The sequence below is a fragment of the Chiloscyllium plagiosum genome, unplaced genomic scaffold (genome assembly GCF_037043375.1).
Source record: "Chiloscyllium plagiosum isolate Xiang-an unplaced genomic scaffold, Cpla_swu_hap1 HiC_scaffold_2, whole genome shotgun sequence".
NCBI lineage: Eukaryota > Metazoa > Chordata > Chondrichthyes > Orectolobiformes > Hemiscylliidae > Chiloscyllium > Chiloscyllium plagiosum.
In genome coordinates, this window is record NW_028270140.1 from 24,389,248 (window position 1) to 24,406,100 (window position 16,853).

Sequence of the window (16,853 nt, forward strand, 5' to 3'; positions counted from 1 at the left end):
CCTTTCAGAGAACTGATGTCTATCTGGGTGTCATTGATATCTGGCACCTGGACTCTCGACCCCATGAGGTCACGATGGACTTCCTGTCCATCTCCTGAATACAGCTGGTTGAGCTACTCAACTGGACATAGCTTATCTGCTGGCTGTAACTTGATTGCTCACGGGCAACTGTCCTGCCTCTAAGTTGAAGTCCTACTCACTTCGAGTCTGCACTGTCGGGGCACCAGTGCGACAAGACTTTGGCTCATATCAACACTTGAAAATAGCTCAGGTGGGTTGTGAATGGAGAAGCAGGTAGATGAATAAAATGGAGACATGGAATCATTGTCCAAACACAGGGTAAGCACCAAAATAAACTGGGAAGCTTGAATGATTTGCTGCTATGTTGCAAATTCGAGACATTTTCTAATCATCTTACTCAGAGATGTTATTGCACACTTCTAGAGCAGGTGGAACTTGAGCCCACACCTCCTGACTCAGAGGGAGAGACACTTCCACTTCATCATGCTGTGTAATCTGATATAATGACCAGGAACTACATGACACTGAAGTTGCAAATGGGAAACAATGCATTTCTTTCTGATTTAAACAGAAGTTATCAATCAAAAGGTATGTACTAAAAAAAAGCATTGCTGATGGAGACTCAATTTCTTAATATGTTTGTCATGTAACTGCAGACACATTCAGCACACAATGGGATAGAAAGTACAGAACATGCATCACTGACTTCTTATAAACTTTCAAGAGCTGGCTATTAATGTACAGGCAAAGATTAATTTAGTTTTACTTGAGTATAAGGTTGAGGCATGGAAAGATATTCAAGGTCCTTTCCAAAGGATTACTTAATTACTTAATCTTTTGGCATTTAAGATTAAAAGATGACCGAATGGAATAATATATCAATACTTAATGCAGTAAGTCAAATTTCAGTTAGGTCATCCTACTGACTGGGGAATTTTGCAAAATTTGATTGACCTTTGAGATTTTTATGCTGATAGTAAAACACCACTATATTCATAAGAATGTTCACAAGTTAATTATAATTCCTATAAAAATTTCAAACAAAACCCCAAAGTTCCCTGAAGCTAGATGAAATGTTAATAGAGAAAAACATTCAACTCTGATTAGACACTATGTCAAAAACCTTCCCTACGGCTTATTACGTTATCTTTAACAGACTTGCCTACTGTTTTGAAATTCAGCAACACATTGTCAGCATCATTCATATATTTTGACAAACATGAAAGCTTATTTCTACTCACCTTCAACCATTACATTAGCAGAAATTCTCTGCAGGATTTTATGATCAACCACCAGTAGGTGTGCTGGTGTGAATGTCCAGAAAATTCTCTGGGTGGTCCTCCTGTCAAAACCTAGGGTGCCACCCTCACCCCTGCCTCAGTTGGGGGTTCTTAACTGGACAACAATTGGTAGGAACGGAGGTGGTGCCTGCTCAGGCCTCCAGCATGAAATAGGGCTGTGGGTGAAGCTTTCTTCAACATCAGGCTGCAGTGTAATCTGATGCCTGTGCGTGCTTTCTGGCTTGCAACTCCTCTATCAAGACCCCTCACTCATCCAGATCTAACCTCTCCTCCTTGCTGTGAGATCCTCCATGCACCTGTTGCTGTGCTCTGGGACTTAAGAATCTGGGATCCGCTCATGATCCCGGTCCTGCTGTTACTGGCACTACTGAGCTGCTACCCAATTAGTTTGAACAAAGGTTCTCTGAGGTGGGAGTTCCATCTGTGTGGGGGATCGAACGTCCCTTCTCCAGCTAATGACCATCAGTAGAACATTAAATGATTTTGAGTCTTCTGTGATCAATGGTGATTTGTTCACTATCCACTCTCTGGATAGGGGAGGAAGAGAAACTGTACCACCCAAAAAACTTCCACTCCCTTTTTAAAGCTCAGAAAGGACTCATCTTCAAAATATGACAGCAGAACGTGAGGGATTTGATTAGTTTCCCAGATGCTATAGGAAGGATAGAAAGGGGGCAAATGAGGAAGGGGGAGTGGTGCTTTTGATAAGGGATAACATGATGGCTGTACTTAGGGAGGATATTTCTGGGAATATATCCAGGCAAGTTATTTGGATGCAACTGAGGAAGAAAGGGATGATCACCTTATTGGGATTGTACTATAGACCTCTAATAGTCAGTGAGAAATTGAGAAACAAATTTGTAAGGAGATCTCAGTTATCTGTAAGAATAACTGGTTATGGGTAGAGGATTTTAACTTTCCAAACATAAACTGGGATTGCCATGGAGTTAAGGGTTTAGATGGAGAGGAATTTGTTCAGTGTGTACAAGTGTGCATACAAGTGTGTCCCCTCACGTCTGCATGGATTTCCTTTGGGTGCGCTGGTTTCCTCCCACAATCTAAGGTTATGTAGGTTAGATGAATTAGCCATGCTAAATTGCACATTGTGTTCAGGGATGTGTTAAGGATAAATGTACAGTAATTGGGTTTGGGAATGGGTTTGGGTGGGATACTCTTTGGAGGGTCGTTATGGACTTGTTTCCACAATGTAGGAATTCTATGGCACATTTTACTCTAAGAAATTTTTCTGATTCAGTATGTGAAAAAGGTGCAAAGCTTAACCCGGTCTTGGGAAATAAGGCAGGGCAGGTGACTGAGGTGTCAGTGGGGGAACTCTTTGGGGCCAGTGACCATAATTCTGTTAGTTTTAAAATAGTGATGGCAAGGAACAGACTGGATCTAAAAGTTAAAGGTCTAAATTGGAGGAATGCCAATGTTGACAGTATTAGGCAAGAACTTTCAAACCTTGTTTGTGGGCGAATGTTCACAGGAAAAGGAACGGCTGGAAAATGAGAAACATTCAAAATTCAGATAAAGAGAGTCCAGAGACAGTATGCTCCAGTCAGGGTGAAAGGCAAGGCTGGTAGGTGTTGGAAATGCGGGATGAGGAAAGAAATTGAGGTTTCGTTCAAGAAAAGGAAGGAAACATATGTCAGGTTTAGACAGCAGAGATCGAGGGAATCTTTAGAATAATATAAAAGCAGGAGGTGTATTCTTTAGAGGGAAATCAGGACAGCAAAAAGGGGACATGAGATAGCTTTGGTAAATAGGGTAAAGGGATTTTATAAATATAGTAAGGAGAAAAGAGTAGCTTGGGAGAGAATAGGACCCTTCAAAGATCAGTAAGTCAGCCAATGTGTGGAACTGCAGGAGATGGGGGAAGATACTAAATAAATATTTTGCATCAGTGTTTATTGTATAGAAAGATAAGAAAGATACAGAATTTGGGGAAACAGATGGTGACATCTTGAAAATGTCCATATTACAGAGGAGGTGGTGCTGGCTGTCTACAAAATGTATTAAGGTAGATCAATCCCCAGGACCTGATCAGGTGTAGCCAAGAACTCTGTGGGAACCTAGATAAGTGATTGCTGGGTCCCTTGCTGAGGTATTTGGATAACTGATAGTCACTGGTGAGCTGCCAGAAGACTGGAGGTTGGCTAATGTGGTGACTATTTAAGAAAGGTGGTAAAAGAGGTAGTAAGGACAAGCCAGGGAACTCTAGGCCAGTGAGCCTGACGTCGATGGTGGGCAAGTAATTGAAGGGAATCCTGTGGGTCAGGATTTTCATGTATTTGGAAAGGCAAGGATAGATTAGGAATAGTCAACATGGCTTTGTGCATGGGAAATCATGTCTCACTAACTTGATTGATGTTTTTGAAGAAGTAACGAAGAGGATTGATGAGGGCAGAGAGGTGGACATGATCTATATGAACTTCAGAAAAGGTTTCTCATGGGAGACTAGTTAGCAAGTTTAGATCACATGGAATACAGGAAGAATGAGCCATTTTGATACAAAATTGGCTCGAAGATGGAAGGCAGAGGGTGGTGGTAGAGGGTTGCTTTCAGACTGCAGGCCTGTGACCAGGGGTGTGTCACAAGGATTGGTGCTGGGTCCACTGCTTTTCGTCATTTATATAAATGCTTTAGATGTGAACGTAGGAGGTATAGTCAGTAAGTTTGCAGATGATACCAAAATTGGAGGTGTTGTGTATAGTGAAGAAGGCTACCTCAGAATACAATAAAATCTTGATCAGATGGGCCAATGGGCTAAATAGTAGCAGATGGAGTTTAATTTATTTAAATATGAGGTGCTGCATTTTGGAAAGGCAAATCAGAGCACGAGTTGTACACTTACTGCTAAGGTCCTAGGGAGTGCTACTGAACAAAGAGACCGTGGAGTGCAGGTTCATCAATCCATGAAAATAGAGTCGCAGGTAGATAGGATAGTGAAGAAGGCGTTTGGTATGCTTTCCTTTATTTGTCAGAGCATTGAAAATAGGAGTTGGGATGTCATGTTGCATCTGTACAGGACATTGGTTAGGCCACTGTTGGAATACTGCGTGCAATTCCGGTCTCCCTCCTATTGAAAGGATGTTGTGAAACTCGAAAGAGTTCAAAAACGATTTTCAAGAATGTTGCCAGGGTTTGAGTTAAAGGGAAAGGCTGAATAGGATGGGACTGTTGTCCCTGGAGTGTCAGAGGTTGAGGGGGTGACCGTATAGAGGTTTATAAAATCATGTGGGACATGGATAGGATATATGAATAGGAAGGGCTTAGAGGAATATGTGCCAAGTGCTGGCAAATGGGATAAGATTAATTTAGAATATCTGGTTGGCATGGAGAGTTGGACCGAAGGGTCTGTTTCCATGCTGTACATCTCTATGACTCTAATACAACCCAAAAGCAGTTTCTCATTTTGGATCCTTTCTCTTTATGGGAAGGAACATGTTAATTGCAAGATAACAAAAGACCAAGGACAATCTTGTAAATTCCTGGTAGTCACTCGATACAGTGGCACTGGAGTTGATGACTTGTTGTAGACAAATCAATAAAGATTGATTTGTTATAACAGATGCAAAGAGCTGAAGAATAGTTGGACCAAGGACTCCAGCAATGACACCCTGAAATATTTGGCACACAACGGTCTCAAACTGTTTTTTTTTGGGCTAGGTATGACTTATCCCCCTCAATTCTCATTGACTTCAACCTTGATGTCACACTTGGTCAACCGTTACCTTGCTTCTCATAGGAATCTACTGTGATCTCACCACTGAATTTCAGCTTTGTCCACGACTGGACGTAGGGAATAAGATCCGGGGTAAAGGAGGCCTGGAACAACCCAAACCGAGCAGTGTTGAGCATCTTGTTGATGAGTAAGGGCAACTTAAAGCGCTGTTGATAACACCTTCCATTATTCACTAATTATCAATAGGAGGCTGATATGGTGTACTTTACCAGATTGGGATTGTTCTGCTGTTTGCACAGATAGCTGGAGAATTGTTAAAATCTGTCAGGTAAAGACTAACGTTGTAGGTTTACGGAAATAACTTAGCTTGAGGTGAGGCTTGTTTGGCAAGTCAAGCCTTAACAAGCACTGCAGCTGTTATGTTGTGAAGGTTATGGTCTTTGTGGCCAGCCATTTATTGATATGAAATGCACTGAATTGCCTGAGGACTGATTCCTGTGACGCTGCAGGCATCAGGAGAAGGCTTATATGGATCAGTTTCTCAGTATATGTGGTTCAAGATGGATGTGAATATTTCAGCCTTTTGTTAAACATTACACAACACCAGGTTATAGTCCAGCAGGTTTAGTTGGAAACACTAGCTTTCAAAGCGCTGCTCCTTCATCAGGTAGCTGTGGAGCAGGACCATAAGACACAGAAAATTACAGTGTCATGCAATTGAAATGATATATTGAACAAACCCAGAGTGCTGTTAAGTCTTTCATCTTTCAGAATGGTTTGCAGGTTTCGGTTCATTAACATGTAAATCCCAAAACTTCTTTTAAATCACATTCTGGAGATAATCTGGTTTTGTGTGATTTTTAACTTTGTCCACCCCAGTCTAACACCGGCTCCTCCACATCAGCCTTTTGTGTTAGACATTATCGGGTTGCTTACAATTGTAGCTCAGTCACAAGGTTTTGGATTCAAGTCCTACTCCACAGCTTGAGTAGAAAAGTAACAGTTGACTCTCAAGACAATAAAGGTGTGTTGCAATTGTGGAGATGCTTTATTTTGGATATGCTGTTAAACTGATGACTGACTATGCTCTCAGGTGGATGTGAAAGAGCCCAAAGCACTATTCTGAGGAAAAGGAGCAGGGCTGTCCACACTGTCTTGACCAATATTGGTTCCTCAATTAATATCACAAAGATATTATCTGTCCATTATGTGGACAGAGGGGCTGGGGCAAGTAGATTGACAAGGATAAGGTCAAGTTGGTTTTCGATTTATAAATCTAGAATCCCAGGACTTAGCCAATTGGTCAGAAGTAGTTCTAATGAGCTAGTCTTGGTGACGAACACTGAAGTCCTCACCCAGGTGGCAAGATGAGTGCTTATTGCCAATCCTAATTTGGTGAGCCACCTCCTTTAACAGCTGCAGTCTATGTAGTTTTGGTACACCCGCAAGGCTATTAACAGCAGGTTCCTGGATTTTAACCCAGAGACAGTGAAAGAAAAATGATACATTTCTAAGTTAGGTCGGTGCACGGTGTGGAGGGGAATTTAGAGATTATGGAGCTTCTGCCTTTCTAGGTGATCGACCATAAGTTTGAAAAATACTGTTGAAGGAAGCTTCATGTGTAGCTAAGGTGCATCTCACACATACTCTACCATGTGTCTGTGGTGAAGGGAATGAATATTGGAAGTGGTGATTGGGGTGTCAATCAAGCAGGCTACTTTGTCCTAGATGGTATTGAGCTTTTTGAGTGCTGTTGGCACTACATTCAGTCAAGTGGAGGGTATTCAACCATACTCGTATCTCATGTCATATAGATGGGGTGGTCAGACTTTAGTGAAATATTGATTCGTCAGATGTTTGAGGATAGTGTGTGCAAATCATGAGATACATGCCTCGGGGAAATAAACATTGCTTCATCAAAGTGCCAATATCAGATTTAAAGAAAAACACAATAATTGTGGCCTTTCAGAGACTGTGGAAAATTCTGTTTGCAAAAATATTTTAGTTGAATATTTAAATTGAAGAAAATCCTCCCAATTCCAGTGAACAAATTCCAGGGACCAGTATCCTATCACCAAGTTTATTTACACATGCATTGTACTTGACAGTAATCTGGCTTCTCAGTGAACAGAACCTCTGAAACTCCTATTTATTTTTAATTTTTTTTTCTTTCTTTTGGGCCGAGCTTTTAACAAGTTATCATGTGGTAAAGTACAAATAAAATCCTAGATTGTTTACATTAGTTAGCTGTGTTTTATATGCTGCACTCTCAAAATACATGTACAGTCTTGGCTATGGATTGTGTCCAGCAACAGAAAAAAGGTTAGCAACCAAATTCATTCAGAACCATGAGATAGTATTCAGTTAAAGAGGGGAATCTATAATAGGTAAGATTGAATTGCTGTAGCCTCTTTTGTCTCTGTGTTAAATACTTGATATTTGTGATGTGGCATGGTCACGTTGAAGCAAGCTGAAGCACATTCTCCTAACTGACACAGTTCACACTTTGAGGAGTCAAACCCAAGAAAGACTTGTATTGAAATTCTGTTTTCCATAATCACTTGAAGTCTAAAAGTGGATTATGTTAAATAATACACTTTTTCAAAATCTATTCAGTTGTCATTTAGGAAAGGTGGTAGCTAATTTGTGCACAGCATATTCTCAGAAAGAGCAATGTGGTAACAACTATATCATTTTTTTTGTGATTTTGACGGAGGAATAATTATTGGCTAGGACACAGGGCAGAACCCTGACGGATGAGGGCTGTGGTGAGAAATTTGGGATAACTGTAAAAGAAGTTGAGCTCAGCCTACCTTGATATTGGGTCCAACTAGTTGCATTTTCCACTGGGAGTTGAGACTCTTGCTAGGGGCTAGCAAGAGACATATTAATCGGGACGATTGCATAATCTCACCCTTGTTTGCAATAACTCCACAAAGGTTGGTATCTCGTCACCGCGTCACCCTTTATTTATACGTGCATGGGATTTGGCAGTAGTCTGGCTTCCTCAGAGCCAGCTCTCAGAGTGAACAGAACCTCTGACACTCCTGTTTATATCTGTCAGCCAGGGCTCCCTGATTGGGACTGTTTAACCTCGTCCAATCAGGGAAATCATATTCCATAAGATCCACCTGGCTGACCTCGTTACAATCACTACACTGACAATAGTGTTGGCTAAAGAAAGTTTAAGCGGATTTGCCTTAAAAAAAAATCTGAGCAGGAAATAATTGGCCATTCTTCAAATATGGCTGGCGGTTGGGGTCAAGGTAGGGGTGGAATTACACACTGATGAATTTAATGTTGTGTGAGAATGTTGAAATTCTCTGCTGTGAAACTACGATCACAGAAATCCTCTAAATCAATACTAAAAGTTACAAGAAAGACTCACAACCACCAAAAACAAAGACAATACAATCTACTTGCGGGGTGGTCACACTAACCTGCCCTGAAGCTGTGCTTGAATATCAAAACAGTCACTTGGCAGTTTGCCAACTGCATAAAATCCTGTTGCAAAAATACCCCCACAGAATCTAGCATTTTGTCCCTTTAAATTCATCAGAACTGTGTGCTTCCTAGAGCTGTGTTGGGATTGTATTGTCGATCAGATCCTCAAATGGCAATGTTTTTTCACTATATGTGCATGGGACATAGAAATCATGCAAGGATTTTTTACATCTAAGAAATATAATCAGTTTTGATGGAGTGGCCAGGGAAAGTGAAAATAAAGAGGAAGGGATGCATGTCAGATTAAAATGATAAAAAAAAGATGCTGGTTCAAAATTCAGAAAAAAAACCAAACAATGTTGACTGTCTTTCATGTCATCCCATTTATGACCCTATCTGAAAATGGAACCTGTGGTGACATTGCAGCTGAGGAATAGATAGCTGATTGACAGTTACTTAACATGTTTTTAGAGTTTGAATACAGTTCTGGCTATTTAACAAATACTATTATCAATTCCAGTAATTGTGAGCCAAGTATATAAAGTGCAAGAGGAGAATCCATTCTGGATCAACAGTAAGATGGGCCTTGCGTTGGTAGCAAGTGACATCTCAACACAATACAATCCTTTCCAGTTATTAAAGAGTTCAAAGAATAATGCATTGCTCAGTTGTTAAATAACACAAAGCTGGCAAAAATCTGGGAACTACCTACTCATTTCTGGATTTTAAATTAACAACAGTTTTCTAAAAGAAGAAAATATTCACAGAAGTTTACCATAGTAACTTACTTGATATTGTCCAAACAGCTAGATTCTGGCTTCAACACAGTTGTATGATGGAACATCTTGTAAAGAGCAATCCCAAGAAATATCACATTTAACTGCAAGTTTAAGAAATAAAACAAAATGAAGTTTTATTTTTTTTAATTTTAAAATACTATCTCTTTTAGGGTTGTTCATGCCCTGACTACTATTCCTTAAGGTTTACAAGAATGATAACCACCATCATGGGAAGATCACTTTCCCTTGGGAGTTCTTTCTTCTTCAATGAAAATGTGAGAAACCTAAAAATCAGTGCCATTCCTCTCTATCTCAGATCACAAATTTGAAAGAATCTTCACATATTGATCCACAATGTATTGAGAATTTCACTTGTATATTCCGATTTCCAGATTCATGGTGAACTGTTATAACAGAATCCAGTTTGAGCAGCTTAGGAGAATTACCACTACAAAATGAGATGTTCACTGACAGAGGGAGGAGGGGTAGTGGCAGAGGATGGTGCGTGTATGGAATGAGCTGCCAGAGGAACTGGTGGATGCTGGTACAATTACAGCATTTGAAAGGCATCTGGATAGATATATGAACAGGAAATGTTCAGAGGTATATCGGCCAAGTGTTGGCAAATGGGACTAGATTAATTTAGGATATCTGGTGTCACGGATGAGTTGGACTGAAGGGTCTGTTTCTGTGCTGTATATCTCTATGACACTATGACAGCTTCAGCAATAATTTTCAGAAATTCTGCATGACTCAGAATTGTAATTGTCATTTAAACAATTGCATGGTTATAATTAGGAGCAAAATTTGAAGTGTCTATTTAAGGTCAAGATAATCAGAGATTATAATGAACAATACTGTGATATATATTTTCAAAAATTGGAAGTACTAAATGTTAAAACACACTTTTTATATTTCTTAATTGGCTATTTCACTACAGTTATTCATTCTGAACCTATAGCTACAGAAATAACAATCATATTCCTTTTCATACTAAAGCCCCATAATTGCTCACTGTGACTAAGTGGGTCAGAGAGGATTATTTATTTTTAAAATAAATGCCTATAAATTAAGAACGTACAGCGAAGGTCCAGTGAAAGTCTGCTTTATGCCCTTGGAGGTGCTGTGTTAATTAGCAGTACTTACCATAATAATCAAGGTTGCAGGACCTATAAAGCTCCAAATGAAGTAGGTGTCGAGCCTCAACCAACATCTGTAATGAAACGCAAGGGACAGCATTCAAGGTCTGAGTGCAAGACATACATCAACAACAGTGGACTGACAGAGAGGAATGTACTCTGCAAAATAGGCTGCTGAGAGCCAGGAATTATTACACCATTGTTCATTTAAATGTTGAATTATAGGCACATTTTTTGACAGCACCATTGATGGAAGAAGATAATTAACTCTTGGGGAAAAAAAAGCAGAGAAATGGCACAAGACTTGATGACAGCACATGTGTACCAGCACTGATGAGGTGTGGTGATCAAGCTTTCAGATTGTTAAAACTATGTCCCATTAAAAGCAGGAATAATTCCTGGCTTGAAAATATTGCAGAGTACTCAGACAGATATATGACCTTGAACTAAATTATTAATCACCTAATTTCCATTACATTCGGCAGGATCAAATTTGTAGTTCTCTTGAAAATTGCTTGCTTCATTCTGTTACATTTGTGATAAATGGATAGGATGGATTTGACAAGTACATCTGAATAGAATTGCAAACTTTAAAAAAAAGAGGGGCCTGGAAGTGCGTTCAAGAGTGAAAATTATAGATCCCACAAACACAGTTAATCACATAAAAAATTGCTTAAACGTGCTACTACTGATGAGATATCGTTAATGCAGAAATATGGACAGATGACTTCATTTGTTCAACAAAGCATTCTCAAGGAGGATGGGATGGATAGTTGGGATTATGTGCATGCAAGCAGGACTGCGGATATTCAAAATCTGAAATAAAAAGCAACATACTGGAAATACTCAACAGGACAGACAACTTCTATTGAAGAAGAAAGAAGATTAATATTTCCTGTTAATGACCTTTCATGAGAACTGGGGAAACCTAACAGATGCAACGGGTGTGAAATGAAACAAAAATAGAGGATGCTTATTTGAAGATTTTTCTTGCGCAAACATTTCTGTCAATTTCTTCTGCTTTCATTCACAAAACATATTTTCTTTTGCACGAATAATTTATTTTAAGAGTAGCAGTTATCCAGAGGCTTGTATAGTAATTTTGGTAAGGCAACAGTATCTTTAACCAGCTGGTTTTACTGTAACACACCAGGAGCTTGAAGTTCAGAACCTGATGGGGCTGGATTTAGCGAGATGTAGAAGCAGGTCTGGTAGCTAATCTGCCAATTTCCTCAGACCATCGTATCCTCAGGCAACTTTGCCACTGACAGGGGAAGACGGCAAGTTGGGAAGGATAGGAAGGTAGTGGTGGGAGTGGCTGTGGAGGTTGTTGTCATCAACCATTCCAATATATCAGCATCATTTTCAAAGGCAAATTCAACAAAACAGATTTCCCTCACTTGCAATCTCCTTCAGTCCAACTGAAAAGAAAAAATCAACAAGATGAATCTAGCAGCAGAGAGCGAAGTCAAGCTTTTGCAACAGAGAGAGAGAGAGAGAGACAGACAGAGAGAGAGAGAGACAGAGAGACAGAGAGAGAGAGAGACAGAGAGACAGAGAGAGAGAGAGAGAGAGAGAGAGAGAGAGAGAGAGAGAGAGAGAAATTTCAACAGTGGTTAGCACTGCTGCCTCACAGCACCAGGGTCCCAGGTTCAATTCCAACCTCGGGCGACTGCCTGTGTGGAGTTCGCACGTTCTCCCTGTGACTGTGTGGGTTTCCTCCGGGTGCTCCGGTCTCCTCCCATAGTCCAAAAATGTGCAGGTTAGGTGAATTGGCCATGCTAAATTGCCCATCGTGCCAGGTGCATTAGTTAAAGGGAAAAAGGGTTTGGGTGGGTTACTCTTTGGCGGGTCGGTGTGGACTTGTTGGGCTGAAGGGCCTGTTTCCACACTGTAGGAAATCTAATCGAATCTAAAAAAAAGGAAAAACTAAAACCCTGGGTCTGTGTGAGCCTAATTTCACTCACTCATGCTTCTTCTGTCTAATTTAAAATAAACCCTAAAGCTATTTACTCCTCTTTCTGTGCAGTAGACACTGGTCCAGGTGCAGAACAGATCTCTTCAAGAGAAACAGGACAGAACAAATCCCTTTGGAGGGCACATTTCGACACACTCCCCAGTAACATAACAAGGGCCAGTGATCCATGCAGACCCAGGGGCCCTTTCTATCTAACTGGGTGGGTGACCTATTCCTGATGAAGGGCTCTGGTCCAAAACGTCGATTCTCCTGATCCTCGGATGCTGCCTGACCTGCTGTGCTTTTCCAGCAACACACTCTCAACTGGGTGACCCAACAGCCAGAGGTCATCCTCTAGATGACCCTGTCTCCACAGAATGTAGTGGTCGCCTGCCTGAAAAGAAAACCCCATCTTTGAATTTGAGAATGTTGCAGTTATAGCTCCTCAATTACGCAGCACTCTTATTCGCCTGCCGTCACAGATTGTTAGTTAAGTGGGAAGTCCTCTGATTGGCCCCTCAGCTTCTAGTGTCATTTTTAATTGAGTGATGAGCCTGGCCATTACTGGCTGCCCTGGTGAAAATTACATTGGGAAACTATTTCCCACACAATGTGACCCACATTTCACAACAATGGTTGGATTCAGAAATCTGCAGACTTTGTCCCACTCCCATTCTCCAATAAAATAATCAATTGCTGAAAATGGCCTATTGTCCTGATATATGAAAGGTGAGAAGTTACGCCATAAATGAAGTTCTTTACTGACAAATGACCAACTGAAAATGATCCAACTTGATGTAATCATCTCCATCTATATTCTTTGTGCAAATCTGTGGCTGCGGTGTGATAAAAGATAGCTAAATTATTCCAACCAAATTACTGGGAGCCCATGTTTATGAATTCATCAATCAGACAGAAGTAATCAGTGCTTCTGGTAATGGATTTTCAAAGCAAACTGAAAAACTCACGCTGTTGTTGTTCCATAACTCCGGTAATCCACAGCAGCTGAAACAGCAACAATAAGTGCAGGTACACCATATCCAACCAGATAAAAGTATTTTTTGCGGGAGTGCTCACTTTCAAAGACCTCCACTAACATAATGTAGAGCTGAACACCTTCCAGGAACATCCATGTGAATGCAGCCAGGAAAAAGAAGTGAAGCAGAGCAGCAAATACTGCACAAGCGATCTGCAAGAAACAAATAGACAGATGAGCAAGATGGATTCTCTTACTCCTTAACATTTACAATCCTGGTGAGAGTCAGGTATTACAATTATCATAAATTCTTCATAATGACGAGCTGAGGTTACATGTGATAAAGGCCCTTACAGGTAACAAGTTTGCACATTCAATGGCGGCAGAAATTTAATGTTTACCTTGGATATTGAGTATGTAACCATCTCAAAAATCTCCATGACTTCTACAGAGGGCCACTGATGTATTTGGTTAGAGCTTTTTTTGTGTGTGCCCGAGAGGGAGTAGAGGAACAATGATGCAAGAGAAATGATCTTGGGTGAGAAATGTAGGAAGTGGGGTTTAAGCAAATACAATTAGGGAGATAAGGGCTGTGTCCATTAAAGATCAATTGTTGTATTCTTCTTTCTCCACCAGTGTAGATTATCTTCTTTGAATCATAAAGTCTTTGTCTATTGTAGCAAAAACAATGTTAATTGACTAACTCTCAGCAAGGGAATGCTTCTGGAATTTTAACAAATATAACGACTCAACTCATGACCCTCAACTGTCACTACAAAGATTTCGCAGTGGGCTTTGACCCACTTCACAGCCGGCTTTTCAAAATCCATCAGTCATTCCTGGAATCATTAAACTTTATAGACTTCGGTTGTTTTGACTTAAAATAGTTAAACACTAAACACATAGCCAACCACTAAGAAAACCAACAGGATGCATCACAAATACTAGCTTAAATGGACAATCTATCATTCCTTTAAGCACCAATTTGACTGCTAAGTAGACAGTTGAAAAGTGCTGAAGAATTATAGGAAAAATTCCTGCTGTTCACAATGCTTTACAAAAACAGTAATCTCGTCTGAAGAGTGGTGGATTGAAGGGAAGGAGCGGCTACGTTTTAATCGTACCTACTCTGAGCGATCCTATCTGTCAAAAACAAGTCAGAAATGTTTGTCAGAACAGGGAAAAATGACATTGAACAAGTTAAAACTTAGTAAAAGTACATAAGTTGGCTCATCTGAAAGTGTTGACTCAATTGAGGATTACAGAATGTAAAAGTTTGTAAATAGCTTATTGATGATTAGTACAAATAATTTCTGACCATAATTTTACCAAATGTATGGCACTAGTGTATATGGAGGAGAGGAATAAAATTGTAGGAGGTGTAAGTGATTCAAAAGTAGAGAAGGCAAGACACTTTTAGTTACAATCACTGAGTATTATGTGATGTCATTTTCAACCTTCTCACTGGATCAATAATCTAAAGTTGGGCACCCAGTGGTTATTGTAGTACCCACCAATTTACATTCCAGAGAAACAAAAACAAGTCCTGCAACAAACAGAAAACCAGATTTGCTAGGTTTCTTCCCAGTCAGTGAAGTTGAAAATTAGCCCCTACATGTTCTGTCACATTCACTTTGGACAAATGAGGTATAAATTGGAACAAAGAGAAATTATTTCCATTGGTTGCATTGTACAAGCCTAAAGGATATCATCTATTAGAATTCATACTCGATCTTTCTGGAATAGAAATCATGAAACATTTCTACGCAAAAAATGTGAAAGTCCCTTCTTGAATTAAGGTGAATTGTTAGGTTCAAATGAAGACTGGTTAACAAAAATCTATCAAATGCTTTATGGAACATGGGACAAAGGTGTATATATGGAGTCGAATTGCAGGTCAGCTATGAACAGTACAACAGATTCAGGGATTGAATGGTATACACCTAGCCCTCGCTTAGTCATGTTAAAGTTGGTCCCTGCTAAATTTCGAGCCAAGATTTCACTTCTCAATGGAAAATCTGTCACTGCTCTTTCTCTGGGGTGACAGCCCCACCAAACTGGGCAAAGCAGGAAGAATGTCAGAGCAGGAAAATATTGTGTCCATGTCCAAAATCTAAGTCACCATGGTTTGGAAATTCAGTTAAGGTTGTTTTAGAGCTAAGGTTGAATGAAAATCTAATTGAAATGATTCAAGTTGGGAATTGTTCAAATAATGTTCGAGGGATTGATTGTACCTGGCAAGGTACATACGTTCAACTGCCCTTGGCAAGATCCTGTTGAAACACCTTCTCAAACTACATCTGTCCATGTGATGCAGGTTGAGTCACATTGATATGAGGAAGGATGGGGATCAAGGATTTGACCCAGTGACAACTAAGGATTGGCGATAATTGATCCAATTCAGGATGGTGAGTGATGTGGAGGGCAACTTACAGGGTGATGGTAATCTCAGGCGTCTGCTGCCCTTTTCCTTTCAGGTGCCCAAAGTTCTGGGTTTGGAAGGTACTATTGAAGAAGTCTTGGTGAGATGCTGCAGCACACTGTTCCAGAATATGCTGATGGCATACATTTATGATTCTGGATGTGATGCTGATCAAGTGGTTTTGAATGGTGTTAGGTTTCTTAAATGTCAGTGGAGCTGCACATAAAGTGGGGAGTATTTTGTCAGCCTCCTGACTTGTGTCTTGTTAAGATTTAGATTTAGATTAGATTACAGTGTGGAAACAGGCCCTTCAGCCCAACAAGTCCACACCGACCTGCCGAAGCGAAACCCAACCATACCCCTACATTTACCCCTTACCTAACACTACAGGCAATTTAGTATGGCCAATTCACCTGACCCTGCACATCTTTGTGATGGTGGGAGGAAACCGGAACACCCGGAGGAAACCCACGCAGACACGGGGAGAACGTGCAAACTCCATACAGTCAGTCGCCTGAGGCGGGAATTGAACCCGGGTCTCTGGCGCTGTGAGGCAGCAGTGCTAACCACTGTGCCACAGTGCCGCCCACACGGTGATCAGACACTGAAAAGTCAGGATGCAAATTACCCACCACTGAATCCCCAGCATCTGACATGCTCTTGCAATCGCAGTACTTATGTAGCTGGTCTACACCCGCACCAATCAACCACACCGCCCTGTGGCCCAACATTTCAACTCCCCCTCCCACTCAGCCGAGGACATGAGGTCCTGGGCCTCCTTCACCGCCGCTCCCTCACCACCCGACACCTGGAGGAAGAACGCCTCATCTTCCCCCTCGGAACACTTCAACCCCAGGGCATCAATGTGGACTTCACCAGTTTCCTTATTTCCACTTCCCCCCACCTCACCCCAGCTCCAAACTTCCAGCTCAGCACCGTCCCCATGACCTGTCCTACCGGCCTATCTTCCTTTCCACCTATCCATTCCACCCTCCTCTCTGATCTATCACCTTCATCCCAACCCCATCCACCCATTGTACTCTTTGCTACCTTCCCCCACCCCCCTCCCTGACCTATCACCTTCATCCCCTCCCCCACTCACCTACTGTACTCTATGCTACTTTCA

General features: G+C 40.9%; 1 protein-coding gene across 17 annotated transcripts in view; it reads right to left on the reverse strand.

Annotated features, from left to right (window-relative positions):
* LOC122563699 (adhesion G protein-coupled receptor L3) overlaps positions 1–16,853 on the reverse strand; it is a 681,177-nt gene that overhangs the window by 74,944 nt on the left and 589,380 nt on the right. For all 17 annotated transcript variants that reach the window (XM_087995292.1, XM_087995289.1, XM_043717974.2 and 14 more), the window contains 3 exons: positions 13,298–13,518; positions 10,380–10,446; positions 9,243–9,334 (listed from right to left, as the gene is read on the reverse strand). In XM_087995292.1, coding sequence (XP_087851418.1) covers positions 9,243–9,334; positions 10,380–10,446; positions 13,298–13,518 — 380 coding nt within the window. The remainder of the gene's footprint in view (positions 1–9,242; positions 9,335–10,379; positions 10,447–13,297; positions 13,519–16,853) is intronic.